This window comes from Melozone crissalis, unplaced genomic scaffold, assembly GCF_028551555.1.
Source record: "Melozone crissalis strain CALT ecotype California unplaced genomic scaffold, PUWL_Pcris_2 ptg000034l_1, whole genome shotgun sequence".
In the NCBI taxonomy this organism is placed as follows: Eukaryota; Metazoa; Chordata; class Aves; order Passeriformes; family Passerellidae; genus Melozone; species Melozone crissalis.
The window spans coordinates 13,855,474-13,869,303 of record NW_026535812.1 but is presented as its reverse complement, the minus strand read 5'-3'; the positions used below and the strand labels follow the sequence as shown (position 1 = coordinate 13,869,303).

At 45.6% G+C, this 13,830-nt stretch overlaps 1 protein-coding gene across 1 annotated transcript; it reads left to right on the top strand.

The window, feature by feature from the left end:
* The first annotated feature begins 4 nt into the window (after positions 1 to 4).
* BDH1 (3-hydroxybutyrate dehydrogenase 1) lies at positions 5 to 13,559 on the top strand. Its single transcript, XM_054282430.1, has 7 exons — positions 5 to 98; positions 1,282 to 1,413; positions 4,412 to 4,484; positions 5,948 to 6,058; positions 8,290 to 8,431; positions 9,929 to 10,081; positions 11,729 to 13,559. The coding sequence occupies exons 2-7, from the start codon at positions 1,331 to 1,333 to the stop codon at positions 12,196 to 12,198; spliced, it is 1,032 nt and encodes a 343-aa protein (XP_054138405.1). The 5' UTR covers positions 5 to 98; positions 1,282 to 1,330; the 3' UTR covers positions 12,199 to 13,559.
* Positions 13,560 to 13,830: the final 271 nt, after the last annotated feature.

The window sequence follows — 13,830 nt, the reverse complement described above, 5'->3', positions numbered from 1 at the left end:
CGGCCCTGCCCCCGGCCCGCCTCCCGCCGCGCCCGGCACCGCGGCCCCGGCCCAGCCTCATTCAAACGGCAGCAGCGCCCGGCTCCCGCCGGCTCCAGGTAACGCGCGGGTGACGCGGGGCGGGCCGGGGTGGGTCGCGGCGGCCCCGCGGAGCTCTGGCAGCCGGCTCGCACGGTGACCTTGCCCGCGGGGGGCGCGGGCATCTCTGCGCGGCCTCTCCCGCCGCCGCCACAAGCGCGGGCGGCCGCGCCCCCCGGTGCCTCGGCCGGGCCGTGAGCGCGCTTGGGGTCGCGGCAGCCGCGTCCCGGAGAGGGGCCGGGCCGGGCCGGGCCGGGCCGGCGGGACCTGCAGCGGAGCTCCGGCCTCGCCCTCTCCCTGCAAACCTCACCAAAACCCGCGGGGACACCGCCGTGCTCCCGAATTGGATCGAAACACCGGGATTTCTGAGGATTAGCCGGGCCAGCGAGCCTCCCGAGCCCTGTCCGCTCCCTCCCTCCCCATCTCGGTGCCCACCGCTGCTCTTTCTGCCGTAATTTCACCGGTTTCCAGCACGGGCCTGGTTTCCAGCAGGCCCCGAAGCTGCCTTGGTGGCGGCCCAGCCTTCGGCAGAGATGCAAACCACCCCTAACAACTAGATACCGTTTCTCAGCTTCAATAAAAGGGACTGGGAGATGTTTTTTGTGCCTTGGGTTACTTTTATCCCAAGATAAATATGATTTAAGTTGATTTTCGTACCAAAGTCTCGTTCTTGAGATGTTTTCACTCGGTATTGAGTTTATTGGTGGTTCCCTGTGCTTAGTCCAGCATCACCAGCTACCTAGTTACCAAAAAATGTATTTTTAACTGTGTGGCTGTACTAGCTATAGAGCAAAGGATTGTTTTGGAAACACGTCACATAACATGTGACAGTCATAACATCACCTGTCACGTGAAGTTATATTTTTGTTCAAAGTTATTTCATATAGCTCATTTGAAATAATATATTCCATATGAGTACCTTAATTTTTACCTGTTTCAGAGAAAGCAGTTAAAGATGCATTAAAGAAGAGAAATTGACATTTTCTTTAAATGTCTCCTTGCTTGGTAGTTTACTTAGAATGCTTTTCCTTATTTAAAAGCATCTTGGGTGGCTGAAGGTTGAGCTGTTTATCTCTGTGTGAGGGACTGCAAGGGGAGAAGATGAGTTCCTTTGAACTGTATTTTCCTGTTGAAATACATGGAGTCAGCATGTCTTACAAAATAATTGAGCAACTAAAACAGAGGTGCTATCTTGTGTTGCAGAGCTAAGGAAGAATAGTTTTGCTTTTGGTAAAGTGTGCTAGTTGAAAACATGTTGGCCACCAAGCTGTCCCGCCCTCTCTTGAACTTCTCTGTGAAAGCCCTGAATTTCAAGGACCCAGGGAATGGCTTCAGGTAAGTAACTTGGTGGAAAAGAAGAGTGACATCTTGAGTAAAGCACATGTCGAGGACTCGCTTGATTTCAGTGGGACAGTTTATTTACAGAGTCACAAGGTGGTTGAGGTTGGAAGGGACTTCTGAAGGTCATGTGGTCCAGCCACCCTGCTGAAGCAGGGCCTCTCTGAGCTGCTTGCCCAGAGCTGTGTCCAGGTGGCTTTTGGGTATTTCCATGAATGAGTACTCCAGAACCTGCCTGGACAACCTGTGCCATGGCTCAGTCACTGAGCTGAGCACAGCAGAGATGGACTCTATATGCAAGGAGGGGTTGACAACATGTTGGTTTGGTTTTTTTTTTTTACATTGCAGTTAAAAAGAACATTAATTCAGTATCCATCAAGAGGTTTTTTTGGAATATCAGCAAGTAGGCCTTGCTTCAGTGCAACAAACTGTCATATATTTCTGTGACTTCCTGTGATTAAAGAGGTAGCAAATCCCACGAAATGAGAAAGTTGACAGGGAGGGTTTTACTGAGAAATGGAGGTGGGCTGAGTAATTAAGCTGGTTATTTTCTGCAAATGAACAGAAAATTGCCTATCTAATTCTAATTTCTAGCTCTGAAAAAACCCCAACATTTATATTGCTGTATGATTGGAACCTATTAGTCCAAATTCAGAGCAAGTTGAGTGCTTTCCCTGGCTTTGTTTTAGAGCAGGGCTCCCAAACAGCAGTGTGGTACTTCTAACTGTACATAAGCCATTTAGAAGGGGCTCATGGCCCGTTAAACAAGAGCTGCCACCTCCAGTGTTGCTCTACTGCTGCTGATAGAGGTGTCCAGCAGCATCATGGTCAAGGGTGGCTCTGCTGACTGGGTGTTGGAGATAGCTAGGCTGTTAAGAGATTTCCTGTGCAAACAGACATAGGTCTTTTATCTCCTGTTTGCTCCACATATACCACAGTTCACCTGCAGGAATCTGCTGTGGCCTTAAAAATACAAATTAATGTTTTATTAACTCGAGGAAAGAATTTTCAGCATATTCTTGTTTTTTTTCTTCCGTCTTCTGTTTTGCTTACTGTGTATTTGTGCTTTGTGTGTCTTGTACTCAGGGCAAACCTGTGTTGCATTTGCAAATCCCCACAAGTTGCTAAACCTGCAGTGGAAATCCAGCTGTTCATTGAAAGGCAGTGCTGCCACCATACCAGTGTCTTAATGCACTGAAGCAGCATTTTTGTATTTGACTCTTCAAGCTGATGACTCCTTTTTTTGGTGGAACTGAACAAATACAAGCACAAATTCAATTTGAGGACCATCTGTGTATTCTAAAGTCTCTGTTGTGGTTTCTAGAATTCAGTGGTGCAGAACGACAAAAATGGCTTATGGTAGTGTACCATGTGGGGGCTCACATCACTTCCTGGCTGTTCCTGCTGATGACTTTCCTGCTCAGCAGCAGCCAGCATCTCTTCTTCTTTTGCCATTGCCTTCAGGTCCAGATAGGCAGAATGTCTAGTAGGTATTCTCTACAGATTATTGTCAATTGAGTGCAGCAAATCAGTGCTCTGCAGTGAAATAACAGGGTCCAATATGGCACTGAAAAATAAAACCCAAGTTCATTCATTTCATAACAGAAATGTTATGAACATTTCTGGGCACTTTTAGACACAGCAAGAATCTTACTGTTGAGATAAAAGTTTCAATCCAGGATTGCAGGTCAGTGATGTTAACCCACTGCCTGGGGACTGACCTTTGCAGCAATTAAGTTTGCTATAGCTATTTCAAGAGCTGATTTGGCTTGTGACACAGCTTAACTGTGCAGGAGGGTGTGAGTGAACACCATTGCCTGAATGTGTCATCTCCCTTCCCGTCTGGTTCAAAGCTTCTGCCTTCCCAGATCCCTTGATTTCCTGAGAGGTGGCTCAGCAGTCAGAGCATCTGCAAGCTGCTGTGCAGTGCAGCACAGGTCACCCTGCAAGAGCCTGTGATGTCTGAGCTGGAGATAATTGTGAATGATTATGCAAATTTACTTAGAAACTGAAAAGCAGCCTGGGAGATAAGCTCTGGGAAGGATGGATGCTGTTGGAGGAGCCAGAGGGTAGATGAGACACAGCAAGTGCAAGGGAAGACCAAAAGCTCCTGGAGGGCAATGTCAGTGCCCAAAACAAACATGAAAAAGCTGATAAAGTCCAGAGAGGTGACTGACAAGGACAGAGCTTGGGGTCACTGATTTGTTCAGGCCCAGTTTTGATGAATGATGTCAAGTCTTTAGACAGAGTGATGCTACTGGGTAACATAGCTTTTCTAAATGGAATCTCATTCCCTGGAAGGCATTGTTGCTTTGCTCTGGTTTGTCTTTGTGAATATGTTTTGTCTTCTGGGAGTCACACATACTATGAGGAGGAGCTTCAGATCTGCATGGCAGATATTGCTCAAAGACAGTGTTTCTTAGCTTAAAAAGGGGATGTAAAATCTAAATGTATTTAATGGGTAGACACTGCAGGGGAAGAAGTGTCATCCAGAGTGAAATAAGGATGGAGCTATGTGTAAAAGGAGTGAGACAAATCCAAACAAATTCAGCCTCAGGCTGGGTGTCAGAGACAAAGCCACAGCAGAATACCTTCATCAGACAAATGAATAACTTCCCATACCCCAGCTTTGTGCACATCTTAAGTGAGGATGTTGTTGCTTTTGAAAATGCAAACACTGCACTGCCCGTTTTGTGGGTGAAAGCAGCTCTGTGCCTCCAGACCAGGAGCTATTTTAGAATACTTTGTAATACCCAGACAGCTTCTGCAGCTGGAAATAGCATCAAGGTCTTTGGAGAAACAAATGTGTCATACTGTAGGAAACACACAGGCTCACAGTGAGGAGAAGTATAGACTAGATTCTGTCTTTCCAAATGACAATCTACATCATGCATGTAGGCAGCACTACATTCCTTTTCATGTGTGTGTTGCTGCAGCAGGGTATGGATAAGATATTCCACATCTGACTGTTCTGTTGGTTTGGGTTTTTTAACAGGCCCATGCAGAGATTTTCCCTCCCTCTGTTGTCCCCATGTGGCAGCCGCTCTTATGCAAATGAAGTCGATCAGGTGAGTGTGACTGTGCCTTCCAGGAACTGGTTCTGCTGAGCAGGGGGTTTAAAACCCTGAAGCCTGGTGACCAAACTCACCTTTCCAGTTTGCCAGAGAGACTGCAAGCTGGACCTCTTGAGCATGCTCCACATTCTTTCCACCGAGCTTCCATTGACGTAGCACGGTATGTGCTGCTAAGCATGGAAATAAACAATCATACGAGTGGGTTTTTTCTATTTTTGGAACTCACTCAGCAGATTTAATGTTCCACCTTACAGTGGAGGGAATCTGCATGACAAATTCTTAATAAAGCACTCTTTCTAGAGAGTAGTTGTTTAAAGACATGCAAATAAATCAGTGTGTCCTCACCACTTCATCAAGAGAGTGGCCCTTTTTAGCAGCCCTCTCCTTGAAGATACTGACTTGCCAGGAGCAGTGCCAGGCAAAAGGGATGATGTTTTGTCATCTTGTCTGTCTTGTGGCACTGAAGCAGTGCTAGAGCACGCACAACTTGCTCTATAACTCTGGAACAGAGTTTCAGAGGAACTCAGATGTGATCCTTGCATCACTGCTGGGCTTCCAGTGTGAGAAGCCTTTGCTGCTTCCTCCCAGCTTCCACCCTGATCAGTCCTTGGGTATGCTGGGGAAAGCCAAATTTATAGCTTGTTGAAAGAGATGAGTCGGAGTGAATTGCAGGCAATTATTATGTAATCACACCCACAGCAGCACCTTGGATGTGCAATTGTTGCTGTTGGGCTGTCTGATGCACCATTTTAGCTTGTTATTTAACTGCTTGTTATTTAACTGCTGCCTGTCTTTGGGTTAGAACAAGGAATTTGGAGAGGGAAGGAGGTATACTTCCATTTAAATTGTCAGTTGGAAAAATAAGGAGACTGAAAAAGCCCAACCAGACAAAAAGAGTGATGACCTACTGGTCCTAATTTCATATATTAACCCCACTTGAATCTTCTTAGCTCTTAGAACCCAGCTCTAGAAGGCTTAGATGCTAGAGAGAGAAAGGTAAGTGAGCAGTCAGAAAGATTAAACTATATCCTTTCTTCAGTCAAACTCTCTTCTCTATGCCCTATGGGCTATATGCACACAAGAGTGCACTCCTGCCTGCTTTGAACGTGTAGGAGCAGTTCCTGATAAAGGGAGAATGTCTTGGGAACTGTCTGGTGTATTTTCAGATTTCAAGATGGATGTGAACTGCCAGAGCATGGTGGTTTGCTTGGTCTGTTTGCCTTGGAAGCCTGTTTGCCAGAGGTGCTGAACTCCTCCATGTTGGGAGGGCAGTGATCCTGCCTCACTGGAGTGAACTCAGTATGAAAATGTCATTCCTGTGTTCAGGAGGCAGAGAGTGTAGAGAACATCCCTGGAACACACTGCTCCTGGCCAAGGATGTGACTTATTCTGTGTGCTGCAAATCACTGATATCAAATACTCAATTGCAGTGCATTTTGTTCTGGTTTGTTTTACAGATTGGCAGCAGAGCTGTGCTTATAACAGGCTGTGACTCAGGATTTGGATTTGACTTGGCCAAGCACCTGCATGACAAAGGTTTCATTATTTATGCTGGCTGCCTGCAAAAGGTAGGGAAAACAAAAACTGTTCTTCACCTGTGGCATGTGCAGTGACACATAGCAGCTCCAGTCTTCCCTCTCCACTCTGCACAGCTTTCTGCCAAGGAGAGGGAGGGTGGTTGGTACAGGGAAAGACACAGGTGTTTGAATTTCACAGAGCAGAACCAGGACTGAATGGTATCTAGGGAGGTTCTTATTTATGTCACAACATTGTGGCCTGTTCTATGTCTGAAGTGCTGGAATCCCAAATCTAATTTTATAGGCTTAACCATAAGCAAAGTTTGGTGTCAGGCTGTGGTCTGGACCTTTGGCCCTGCTCTCACTCTGTATATGTTTATGCAGGGCTTATTTTGATTAATTTTGAACCAAACCACCGGTGATTTTGTAGCATGTGTTCTGAGCATATTTTTCTATGTTCATGAGCACAGCCATGCCATGATGTGTACTGGGGGTCTCCTGAAACGGTTGGGTGGGTGATGGAGTCCCAGTAGTGCAAATGAGAGAAGAATCAGGCCACAAACAGCTCAGTGACACAGCCTTGATGTGCTTTGAAGGAGATCTTGGTGTGGCAAAGCATTGAGAACAGGAGAGATTTTAGTCTTTCTCTCCTTATGAAGCACTGCACTTTTTTTAGCTGCACGGCCATTTCCTAACAGAAACAAACTTACTCCTCAGGATATCCTGGAGTGGGTCAGCTAGTTTGATCTAATCTTTTAGCTCACTCATCACTATAAATATATCTTGAATAGTGGTACTATTTAAAGAGAATTTGCCAGGTATTCTTTAATGTTATTCGACTTTCTACTATTATTTTTTTGCATTATTACTAAGTTTTGCTTAAATTAGTAGTTAGTTTCTGCTGCATTTTTCTAAATAGGTGTCTGTCTCGATAGCTGTCTTGTGTCCCAGTGTTGAATCAAAGATTTATTTGTTAACGTGGGCTCCCTCTACAGGCGTCACAGCAGAACAGGACACTTGATACAAACTGCTGCCTTTTGAAAAGGCTCCAGACAGAGGGTACCTAAGTACTTTTTTGATAGATGTTTCTACTCAGCTTTTGTAACTGAAGATCAACATTAGAGAATATAAAAACACTGCAAACTTAAAAAACACTGTTTAGAGTAATAGCCTGCCTCTATGTTGACTGAAGTCAAAAACTTCAGAATTGCAAAGTTACTTATGTGTTTCATTTCTTCTGTCTGAGCTGCTAAAAAGCCACAATTTCCAGTGGACATACATAACAGTTACTGAAACCTCCCTTCTATTTTGTTGTCTTCAGTACTTTTTCTACTGAATGCATGTTCATGGAAAATCTTGGCCTCTGACAATTTCAGCATAAGCTGACATGCAGCAGCATGCCAGAAATCTTTTAGACTTTGATCAATATTTACTTCCTCACAGAAAAATCAGCAGAAAGCTTTGCAGTATCACTCTGTAATTAAATATTGCTTCTTTAGCTGAACTCACATACCATGTTCTAAAATCTGTGTGGCCATGCCAAAAATGGTAACAGCAGTTGTCATCAAAAAACACTGGAAAGCTCTTTAGTTAGCTGAGTGGCCTCCCATGTGTCTTCAGGCCATTATACTTTTTGTAGAACAAAAACAACTCCAGCTGATTTTTCACTGTGCTACAGGCTTCTCTAGAAAACCATAAGCAGAATTCTGATCAGAGTATGATTATTGCTGGTGCTGATTTTAGCAGCAGAAAAAGCTTGATGTTTTTAGATGCTAGATAAAAGTGGAGGTAAAAATAAGGAACATAATCTTTGGCTTGGATATATTGGACCTAGCCCTGACATAGAGGAAATGACTCTGAAATTTCAGTGTCACTTCCATGGGTTTGTTTTCACAGCACACCTGCACATCAGGAGCAGACTGTGTCCTCAGGGCATGCACAATTCTTAGGAATGCCATGTCCTTACTGCAGAATAAAAGTACAGGAGCTTATACTGAGCAGGGGGTGCTTGCTGGGTGCCTTGCTGCACCTCTGGCTGCTTTCTTGGAGGCTAAAGCAGTTTGTACCAGCTGCTGACTTGGTACAGGACTCATGGTCAGATGGAGATGCTTGAGGAATGGTGTTCTGCAGTCCTGTCTGCTCCCCTTCTTCCTAGGGCTGCAGGACTGTCCTGAATATTCTGGGACTGCCCTGTGCACTCTTTTGCTTGGTTTGATGGTTGGCATTTGATATTCTGCACAGCTCTTTGGCCAGATTGAAACCAGCACTTTCTTCCCCTCTAGGACAAGGGAGAGGGTGGCTCCAAGGAGCTGGATGCCATGAAGAGTGATCGAATGAGAACTGTGCAGCTCAACGTCTGTGACAGCAAAGAAATGGACCGGGCAGTGGAGCATGTGCAGGGCAGCCTCGAGGACCCAGAGAAAGGTGGGTGTGTGCAATGGGCTCTGGGGCTGCAGAGGGACAGGAGCTTCCTTGGCTGGGCTCTGAGAGCCTTGTCAGGGTGTATTTCAAAAGCTGAGCATGTGATTGAAGGACACAAATCTTTGAGGAGAAGCAGGGCAGAGCATATGGCCTGTTTGAATATTGTACCATGTCAGAAAGGAGCTTCCCACTTCACACAGCATCTACAAAGAAAACTGCTTTGTTCTCCACTAGCTCCTGTAGGGACACTGGCAAAAACCAGAGTGGTGTTCAAGGCTCTGGGATTAGTACTTTGTTGCTGTGAACTGAAGTTCATTGTGATTCCCTTTCTGTTGTAAAACCTGCCCCATGCCCAAAGATTGGGAATTACAAATGGAAATGGGTCCCCCACTCTTTCAAAAGGCAAAGGAAATTGAGAGGTTTTCCAAAGAATTTCCCATGAAGCCAGCTGGGTATCATTAATGCTATTGTAGATACTACCATTTAGAGTTCAGGGGGTAGCTGTACTGATTTTCTTAGCCTGCCTACTTCATTCTGCTGAGGTGAGCAGCAAATTTTGCTCCAGTACTGTGAAAATTGCCTTTGCTCATACATTTCTGAAACATTTCCACCCTTTAAAGTACATTTTCCTCCTAAAGGATATCCACATTCAACAGAAGGTTGTTTTAAGCAGATCAACCAGTAATGTTTTGGTTTAGGATTTCTTTTGATTTTCTTTGTATTTAATTTTTACATATGGATCTTCTATATAAATTAAGTTTTCTAGCTCTGCACTCTCAAGCACAGGCCAGGATGAAGTTGCCTTTCCTGGGCTTATTCTGATAACACAGATCTGAACACAGTCAGTCAACAGATAAAAGTGAGGTTTTCTAAACGATGGATGGACAGAAGCCTTTCTCAGACCTTTCTCAGCATGTTTCCTATACAATTAGAGTATTATATGAGTTAATTTTATTTAAAATTCCTTTCAAATCTTTCATTTTATTGCCAAATGAGTAGGTAGCTTCAGTTGTTGCCTTTTTGGTTGCAGCAGAATAAAAGGGAGAGGCCATGGTATGCATGCTCACCCATGCCTATACCCTCCTTCCCTGCACTGCAGACACTCTAGTTCTTATGGTAACAGAAGGGTTTTTACTTTGAAAGAATTACTCTTTTGTTTCTTACAAGGTCATTCCTATTCTTATTATTTGCATTATATATTTTGCTTCTTTTAAAAATTTGTGGTGGATAAAAGAAGAGTGGCAAGGAGAACAGCTAAGACAAGGCTGAAGCTCTCTGCTGGCTCAGAACTTCCTGGGAAGCCTCATTGACAGCACTTGTGGCTGCAGTGTTGGGTGGTACAGGCAGATCTCCACAGTGGTTCTGTTTTCTCAGGAGACTGAAGTTCACTCTGGACTCTCTTCTGTCTGGTCTTCACCATCACAAGTCATAATGAAAAGCTCTGTTGTGTGGTTCAATAACCTATTAGCACAACTAATGGTGCTTGATTTTGTCTTGTAGGGCTCTGGGGGCTGGTCAACAATGCTGGGATCTCCACATTTGGGGAAGTGGAGTTCACCAGCATGGACACCTACATGGAGGTGGCTGAAGTGAACCTGTGGGGCACCGTGCGAACCACCAAGGCTTTCCTCCCGCTCATCCGGAGGTCTAAGGGTGAGTGGCAGAGCTCCTGACTGGCTCTCCCTGTTGCAGGCCCCACATCCTGCCACATCTTGCTGTGTTAGAGGCCAGAAGGTCTGTGGCACCTCTCTCTGCACCACTGACACCTTCCTGCCCTCAGAGATACAGTGTGGTCCCCAGCAGACACACGGATTGCCTCACCTCTCTGAGTTACATAGCAAGGCAGCGGGCCTGAAAACCAGTTCTTTGTCTTTCGCATATGTGCTGCCTTCTCCTGCAACACCCCACACAAGATCTAATCCATTAGATCTTCTTTTACCTGTTCAGAAACTGCAGCTCACAATCAATTACAGTGCCGGTAGCATTTCTCCCTGCTATGTAAAAATCAGCTGTGGCAGGGTGTGCAGCAGCAGTGCAAAAAACTTTTTGCAGGGAAGTTGTTATTTTGCACTGTTACTCTAGGAGCCTGTGATATAGGAAAAGAGGGGGTTGTACAGCAATGACATGCAGACCTGGAGCTTGCACGGGTCTCAGCGTAAAGGGGCAAAAGTTTTCCTGTGCTAGGGCCTACTGCCTGATTAATGAGAGTATTTTTCACTCTTGAGGCATCCATAGACATTTACAATATTGCCCTGTGCTGCAGACGTGGGCTGGATGTGGCCTGGGCAGCCCTTCTTCCACCATGGAAGGTTATCCACTTCTGAGGCCAAAGTTTCTCTTTCTAACACAACTTAGTAATGAGCCCTGGTAGAAAGTGCAGAGAACTCCAACCTCTACCTAGACTACAGCATCCACAGCCTCTTACCAGCATTTTCCCTGGCCAAAGTGGATGGCTTCTGGCAGGGAGAAAGGCCTCTGTTCCTGGAGCCATAACCCAGTTCTCACAAGGAAGAGCACAGTGGACTTAAGCTGCTCTGCCCATTGGTAGTACAGGAACAATCTATTCCATTTTGAGAAGCAGACACTCTGAGCCACCACTGCCCTTTGATTTGCAAACAAACAAGCTCAGCTTTGGTGCCAGAGCCTTTCCTTGTTCCTGCTTTTACTTGTCAGGGCTCAGTTCAAATTGCTGCTGTGAGATGGTGTTCACAGAGGTCTCAGGTTGAGGGAAGAGACAAGGATTTGACTCCGTGTTTCAGAAGGCTTGATTTATTATTTTATTATATATATTACATTAAAACTATACTAAAGGAATAGAAGAAAGGATTTCATCAGAAGGCCAGCTAAGAATAGAATAGCAAAGAACGATAACAAAGGCTCTGTCTCGGACTCTCTGTCCGAGCCAGCTGGGTTGTGATTGGCCATTAATTAGAAACATCCAACATGGGCCAATCAAAGATCCACCTGTTGCATTCCACAGCAGCAGATAATCAATGTTTACACTTTGTTCCTGAGGCCTCTCAGCTTCTCAGGATGAAAAGTCCTAAGGAAAGGATTTTTCATAAAAGATGTCTGCGACACTGCTGAGCAATCCTGTTTCCCCCTGAGCAGGCTCTGTCAGGAGCACAAACCTGAAGGCCATTGCCTAGGGCAGCGCTGCTGAGGCACAGCCATGAGCACCATGAGCAGGTCTGCCAGGCAGCGGGCAGGTTGGTGGGTGCACGTTCAGGAATGTGTTGGGTGGTGCGTGCCAGGTACCTGCTCCAGGCCAGGTACCACAGCTCGGTGTGCTCTGCCCAGGTCGCGTGGTGAACATCAGCAGCATGATGGGGCGGATGGGCAGCCCCGCCCGCTCTCCCTACTGCATCACCAAGTTCGGCGTGGAGGCCTTCTCCGACTGCCTGCGCTACGAGATGCAGCCGCAGGGTGTCATGGTGAGCATCGTGGAGCCCGGCAACTTCATCGCGGGCACCAACCTGTACAGCCCCGAGCGCATCAAGGCCATCGCCGACAAGATGTGGGACGAGCTGCCCGAGATCGTGCGCAAGGACTACGGCCGCAAGTACTTCGACGAGCAGGTCAGCAAGATGGAGTCGTACTGCAACAGCGGCTCCAGGGACACGTCGCCCGTCATCGAGAGCGTGGCGCACGCGCTCACCTCCACAACCCCCTACACCCGCTACCACCCCATGGATTACTACTGGTGGCTGCGCATGCAGATCATGACCCACATGCCCGCCGCCATCTCGGACCGGCTCTACGTCTACTGAGGCCTCACGCTCATAAGCTATCCAGGTGGGAAATCTGTTTGAAAGAGAGCTTTGTACACACTTCCCATTAGTCCTTTTTAAATTTTTCTAACCTCATTTCAGAGTACTGTATTTTAGCTCTAAAGGGTTCATTTAAATATCTGACATAACCTAAAAGGCAGTAATTTGCAAGGGATGTTTCATAGGCAGGAATGTGTTATGTTTGTGCAGGGACGATGATTTTTTTTTTGCTATTTATTTCATGTAATCCTTTCTTTTTTCACCTCAAATATGAAGCTGTAATCATTATTTAAACTGCAATTGCTCTGAAGCTTTTTCAGAATAATTTCTGCTGATGGCCAAACACAATCTTCACAGTTCCTGCCTAGGATGCAGCCTCCACACCATAAAACAGAATCCCTCCATGCTCTAATGGCAAACCACTGCTTCCTCATGACAAAGAATGTCCAACTGACTTTTCCAGGCCTGGTCACAGTAGCCCAAGGCAGAGCAGAGACTTCTTTAACTTGGGGATCAGAACTCAAAATGCTCGAGGTGCTGAAACTGAGCAACTGACCCCATCCCTTTCTTTCTTAGAATTACACTGATGAAACCCTAGAGAAAAGGAACCAGTCTGCTTTTCTTGCATGCTTTTTTGCAAAGGAGTTCAACAACCCAGGGACTCAACCTTGCAGACTTTCACCAGAGGAGTTCCTTACTCATATGAGCATTCCCATAACTGTGAGCAGCTTTACGCACAGCACTGCAGGTGTCAGGATTGGCCTGCAGTGACATTTCCCTTATCTTCACAGTATCTGAACATGAACTCCAGAGTTAGCTTGGGGAGGAGCTTCCCTTGAGCTCAGTTGTGGAGCAGATGGAGCAGAGAGGGTTACAGTCACATCAGTGAATGCCCTTCTCTTCAGGGACCTCAGTTACAGCCAAGTATTTGTACAGCAGCTTGCACAGAAGGGCCTTAACCCTGACCAGGCCTCCAGTACTGCAGCACAGGTGATGATAACAATCATAACTTCCACTGAAGGAGTCACTGAGCTGAAATACTTGCCACATGACATAGATCTATCAGAACATCCATAACAATAATGTTAACTGTAGGAGCAGTCTCATTTCCATGGTGGTTGTTTACATATCTGAGAAACATTTGTTTTGTACTTTTAGAAAAGAAAAGGAAAAAAAAAAGAGCCTTTCATGAGGAATTCAGAAATAGGAAATTTTTTTATGCTTGAAAGGCAAAAATAAAAAGTAATTAATGACCATTGTTAGTGAAGTTGAAAAGAAAAGATTTCATGTGCTCTAGTAACATACTGTGACATGATCAAACTCCTTTGGCTTAATAAATGTATACATGAATGGTAACAAAATTCAGAGGCTCCTTCTCTTTATTTTTGAAATATATAAGGTGAAGGCTCATATTCTGTAGTGGTGAGGCTCATGCCTGTTACACACATCTTTCAGGGGCTCATTTGCAGTCTTGAGCCCTGCATGTCTGTACTGGGGATTGCAAGGAGTACCAGCTGTGTCCTGCATCTCGTGACAGAGACTGGACTCTGTGTATTCACAGCTCTTAAACCTGCATTTGGAGTGGACTCTTGCAGATTACAAAGGATTATTATGGATTATTCCTAAGGGATC

Excerpts from the sequence above, each read along its gene's own strand:
- BDH1 (XM_054282430.1), top strand. The coding sequence starts at position 1,331 with ATGTTGGCCACCAAGCTGTCCCGCCCTCTCTTGAACTTCTCTGTGAAA. Across the intron at positions 4,485-5,947 it reads ATGCAAATGAAGTCGATCAG|ATTGGCAGCAGAGCTGTGCT; the intron begins GTGAGTGTGACT and ends TTTGTTTTACAG. Across the intron at positions 6,059-8,289 it reads ATGCTGGCTGCCTGCAAAAG|GACAAGGGAGAGGGTGGCTC; the intron begins GTAGGGAAAACA and ends CTTCCCCTCTAG.